General features: G+C 39.6%; 1 protein-coding gene across 3 annotated transcripts in view; it reads right to left on the bottom strand.

Moving 5' to 3' along the window:
- Positions 1 to 983: 983 nt before the first annotated feature.
- PAG1 (phosphoprotein membrane anchor with glycosphingolipid microdomains 1) overlaps positions 984 to 6,000 on the bottom strand; it is a 602,401-nt gene continuing 597,384 nt past the window's right edge. For all 3 annotated transcript variants that reach the window (XM_085605365.1, XM_085605366.1, XM_085605367.1), the window contains one exon: positions 984 to 2,410. In XM_085605365.1, coding sequence (XP_085461491.1) covers positions 2,051 to 2,410 — 360 coding nt within the window. In that variant the 3' untranslated portion in view covers positions 984 to 2,050. The remainder of the gene's footprint in view (positions 2,411 to 6,000) is intronic.

Here is a 6,000-nt window from a genome sequence, read left to right as displayed (position 1 = left end):
AGGCCTATTCCTGTCTTGGATTCGACTAGGGAGAGCCAAGCTTCTGTGACATGGACTAACTGCAGTGTGGAGGCAGCAAGAGTAGGAGTAGAAGACTCTTTATGCAGAGAGAACATAACATATGAAACTGGACATTCTATTTGGTCTTCCCTGAAACATGTGGACTGTTCTAATAGGCACCTGCATGTGGAAGTACAAATCTGAAAGCAGAGTAACCCAGGACACATACATAGATTAAGGCGCACAGAGGCACATGTATGTGCATTCGGCTTCACAATATGTAACTATGGTCGTTTATCCAGTACCTGACATCAAATGTGGTTATTTTTCATGTAGGGGACATAGTGACCTAGACGAAAACGTATGCAAGCCAATGAATGTTCCAGAAGCGTACTGGTTTTTTGGATATTATATTCATTCTTTGCATTTTATAACATTCATGCAGTGCTTCCTCTTTCACTTTTTTTTATCACAGGGATCAAACATCAAATGAAAAAGATTGCAGCAGGTCTATGCTAAGACATGTGAATCCAGTTGACTGTGAAATCTTGTGCATATCACCATTCCCACTTATACTGTTATCAATTATCAGGAGGACGTGGTGCAGAAAAGAATAACAACTGAGACCACAGGATCATCTGGAAAACTATAGTTAGTATTCTTATAAGAGACAATAATTAGTAATACATATGTAATTGAGTTGTGTTACAAATATGTGTCAAGTGATCTAACTTTTGATTTAAGGTAGTTTTAATTTGTATATAAAGCTGTTCATAATTCAGGCTGTGGTCCAGAAGTTTTTAACATTGCGCTAGAAATCAATAAATTATCTTATATAACATCACTGCTTGTTTGCAAGGAGCAACAACTGAATTCATGGGATACAACATATATCTATATTTTAAGTGGATCGTGGTGCCCAGTTAAAAAGTTCCTGTTAAGACAACATCATATTTTCATCAGGTAAATGAAAAATACATCCATTGAAGATGATAAAAGATTGATATATTTTAATTTGTGCATAATGTTACAAATGTTAAATTAAGCGTAAAAGAGTTACCAAGATTTCTGTGCAATAGAAATAGGATTTGATGATCACCCTTAAGTACCTGAAAATACAATAAAAGTTATTATACATGCCTTTTATTTTCAGCCATCCCAAGAAACATGGACCTCATTCATTGCCATAGTGTCTACAGATTTGTTTTGGCAGCTGTTCAAACATGGTTGGCTAGTTAAAATTCTCAATGTTAAGGCTACAGTTTGTAGGCAGTACCATTTCAAATATACTAATTCACATATTATGATATGTTCCAAACAATTCTATAAGTACCAAGAGGTGATAAAGCTTTAGGCTACCAACTAATTGCAATCATAGTCATTCAAGTACAGTTTTTGTGTAGGTCACTTGTGAAGTACCTTCAATCTGCAACCATGGACAAGAAAGAAAAGCTACTGTAAATAGGTCTCCTGTTGCGCAATGGTCCTTGTGGCGCAAGCCAAACACACCAAACAAGATAATGCCCTGTATGGGAAAGAGGTATTAAAACCACATTCATATATTCATGATTTAGGCTTAAAAGAAAAATTATTATTTCACAGGAAGACCAAGTCAACTCGCAAGAAGCATCACAACAAGCCAAGTCCACTGCTTCTGAAGCTGTCTGGATGGACATCTAAAAGATGTTTCTGACAAATAAAGAGCGATGTCTTGCATGAGGAGAGTGGATTTTGTTCATGGCAATGCGAAACGTCTTGGTGATAAAATGGAAATTTCTCTCTGGATAGACAGGAAATGTGCAAGAATACTGGCTGCATGATTTCCACCCAACTGCTGAACCTAGTCAGAACATGTGTGATCGTACTTAATGAATATAAAAGCTATTCACTCATAACACAGAATGATATAGAACGTCCATTGCCGGCCTTCATTTGATTGTTCATATGACTGTTTTCACATCCAACTTTCTAAAAAGATATGTGTGATGCTTGCAAAATATTGTTGAAATAACTTGACAGCATTTGTTGTAAAACCTTACTTTTAAAGGTATTAAAGTCTAGTGATATCACCGTTTTGATTCAAGTCTCCAATACTTTCATAGTCACTTTCTCCCTGTGGAAGAGCATTGTGGAAGTCATTAGGTAAGGGTATTGTCCTTTCATCCTCTTTGCACATAACTTGGACTATTTCGTACTCTGAATCTGGCTCATCGTATGTTCTGAGCGATGACTCAGGCTCGTCAAAGTGGTTTGAGGTTTTTTCCAAGTCTCTGACTGTTGCATACAGTTCACTGCCAATTGATGGAGATCGCCGAGTTGCAATTTCTTGAATGTAGGCATAATTGGCCAGCTCATCTTGGATCAATATGGACTGACTTGTTTTGTTCACTGAAGAGTACACAGCTGCAATCTAGAGAAAAAATAAATTATAGCTTTAGAGTACAAACATACTTGACTGCCTTCCTTTAAACTACACATTCCCTGAAAAAATCTCATGAAAACATAACATGTAACTTTCACACTCTTTTCAATAAACCGTTATTTAATAAAGTAAGCATTTAAACCTTCTCATAATCAAAATCTTTAAAAGCTTTTAGATGTATCATATACAAAGCACCTCACCCAAAGTTTCAGTTTTCTTTGTCGTAATACAGGAAATGTAAGGTGGTGATATTGTGAGGCGGGTGCAACAAGGTTTTACACGACTGTGGGATGAAGGACAGAAGTTTGTCTACAATTAAACTTATTGGTTTGGCTGATAAGACAGTTGATGGGGAAAGCCATTCAGATTGAGTGAACGGAGTAGTGATTGAGTCCAACTACACCTGTTGGATCATGGGTAGGCCCAGAACCCTAGTACCTCCACCCCATATATCCCTGCTGGTCCTTTGACTTCCTCTACACTCATGTTGGAGATGAGTAAGATGGGGAGCTGTGGAGGAGCAGCGAATCTGGAGGGCACTAGGCTCTACAAGTGTGTCCTCAATGCCTGGTTTCCTTGCTCCAATCTCTATTACTGTTATTGCATTGAGACTAGTCAATGGTTGCAGTTTGATCAGTGTGAGTATAATTAAGGGGTATGCACTGACTTTCCTTGTGTCTTTTCACAACCAGGCTTCCAGACGGTCTTGGTGTACAGAGCATTTTAATATCACCAACTGTACTCATTAGACAATGAAATTCTGTTACTAAAACATGCTCTTATCACATCTATTGCTTTATCTCCTGTAGCCAAAAAGCAGTTATTATATAAATGCAATGTTACCCTCTGCATGCCTGTCATGCTTATCTTTCTTCTCTCCCAAAGGATGACTACTCATACTTCCCCACACCAACTGCCTTTAAATAGCACCCCTTGAATCGCCAACACACACCCAAAATGCATCATTTAAAAACTCATCACATCACTCAATGTACTCCGGCCAAATGCAGCAGCTATCACAGTGGGAACTATATAAGGACCTCACAAGCTGCAATTGTGGGGGGGTCGATACGAATATCAAATAATGAGATCAGAAGATCCTTCAAAACAAACTAATTCCGTTCTGACACACTGCAATAGGGATAGGAGAATGAGAACTGGGCCTCTGGGAAATACAGTGGGAACAATGGCTCTGGACACATAGGAAAATGGTAAGTGGCCAGGTAGAGTACTTTTCAGTGGACTCGAGAATGTGAGCCAAAAGGTCAGGGGATATACAGAACATGTACACAGTGGTACAGTATGCAAGAGCTGACTCAAGCAACAAGCTCAATCTTTACACTGCTCGTTCACTTTCTCCTGATGGAATGCAATTTTGGCTACACCTTTACACGTCACTAATACAGAACATGAACGTACACTTAGGATGTTTCTTGTGTGGTCTAACAACATTAGAATAAGTGTTACACTTGACATTATTATTAAAGTGCATTTACTGTAGGATTAGTAAATATACTCATACTGTATGCCTTAACCATATATAATAAGATGTTAATAACTATCTTTACTTAGTAGACATGTACTCACTATAAAAACGAAATCGATTTACTTAATGTGTGCCTTAATACATTAAATGGCATTTGCTGGTGGAATAGAAACGCTCTTCACATACATAGAATGCGATTACCCTAGAAACTACAAACGTTTATGTAATGTGAGCACTAATGTTTAATATATTGCCTTAAAATGTAGTTCCTAGAAATACTTACACATAAACCTTTAGGATTTTATTGTATTCAACATGTAATATGAATCTGATGTACTGAGATTTTTCATTTACGTGTTTTGATGTGCACACGCATAATAAATGTGCACCATTGAGTTAATGTTTTAACTTGACATTAGTAGGCCTGTTTTACCTGCTGCATAAACTACTGTTTTCCATTTTCTGCTAACTTGACTTTTCTTGCAGGTATTCACACACAATTAGTTTGAGAATAGATACAATAGTGTATTAGTGATAGAAAGAGAGCCTGAGATGATCTTGACGAAATAATTAAGGTCTATTCAACAATTTCTAGATACTTAACAAAAAAGATCCACCCTTAGATAGTTTCAAAAGCCATGTCCTCCCAGATTAGGTATGTTTCCTACAGTGGTGGGAAAAACACACAGCTTTTTAAAATACCCCTCACACACCAAAAGGGCCCTTGGTGTCATGCTTCATCAAAGGGGCCTTCTCGCCCCTCTACGGGACGGGGCATGCTATAACCTATGAAATACACGGGAGCACTGTTGTCATGAGACGACTATGTGTCGTGTAGGAGTGTGAGTGAAAGGGTCAGGAGTGAATGTAAACAAGGTTTCCAGCAGAGCCGCGGGGAGGCCAGACACGGCGGGGCAGTGTTCCAGGAGCAGTTGCAACAATAGGCAGCCCTCCCACCCGTAACAGGCTCATGGGGTCGTATTTCCTTTTAAAATCAAATAAACGATGACAGATACCTATTTAGGTATCGTATATGTGCTTTGACAATTCTCATGCACTATATAATTAACCACACGAACACTTTTTCAGTAATGTAATTGAGTTTAATGAACACACCACATAATTAGTGAGTGTAGAAGGGATCTGCGTGGTCCTGAAGAAGAAGCCAGGGGGGCTTCGAAACATGTTGACTGACATAGGGGGTATAGCTCATTGAGGCAAACAAACCTCCCTCCCTACATCTTTTTAACAATACCAGCTCAAAGGTATATTAACATTTTCTAAACCAACAAGCCAGGTATCTTTTAAAAGCTCACCTTTCCATTCACTCCTGACCCTTCCACTCACACTCCTACACGACACATAGTCGTCTCATAACAACAGTGCTCCCATGTATTTCATAGGTTGTAGCACACCCCGTCCCGTAGAGGGGCAGGAAGACCCCTATGATGAAGCATGACACCAAGGACCTTTTTGGTGTGTCAGGGGAATTTAAACAAACTGTGTGTTTTTCCCACCACTGTAGGAAACATACTCAATCTGGCAGGACATGGCTTCTGAAACTATCGGAGGGTGGATCTTTTTGGTTAAGTATCTATAGACTGAAGGAGGACGTGTCCACCTCCACTGATTGTGACTAGCATTACCTCTTTATCCCCCCCCCTTTCTTTTTTCCTTATTCAACAATTTCACCACCTAGCCTGAGTGAGAAAGGATGATGTTGTTCCCATGTCCAGTGTAGGATACTTTACGAGTGTTGCAGTCTACAACGTGGGATGACATCCCGGAGTATGACCATGTGGAAGTGCTCTGACGAATTTACTTGTTAAGAACGAGTATGGGCCTGATGGACCCGGTTTTCTTGGGGATGAGAAAGTACAGGCAGAGTACCCCTTTGCCACGGTGGAAGTGCCACTTTGAGGAGTAGCGCATCGACTTCCTCTTGGAGGAGATACTGGTGGTCGATCGGGAGGGAGTATGTGAGGGGGATGTTTAGTGGGGGAACAGTGAGCTCCACGCAACAGCTGTGTTGCACAATGGACAGAACCTATTGATCAGAGGTGAAATTTTGCCATTATGTGAGAAACGCTTG

Source organism: Triturus cristatus, chromosome 5_1, assembly GCF_964204655.1.
Source record: "Triturus cristatus chromosome 5_1, aTriCri1.1, whole genome shotgun sequence".
Taxonomy (NCBI): Eukaryota; Metazoa; Chordata; class Amphibia; order Caudata; family Salamandridae; genus Triturus; species Triturus cristatus.
The sequence above is the reverse complement of the archived record's forward strand: the minus strand, read 5'-3'. Positions and strand labels throughout refer to the sequence as shown.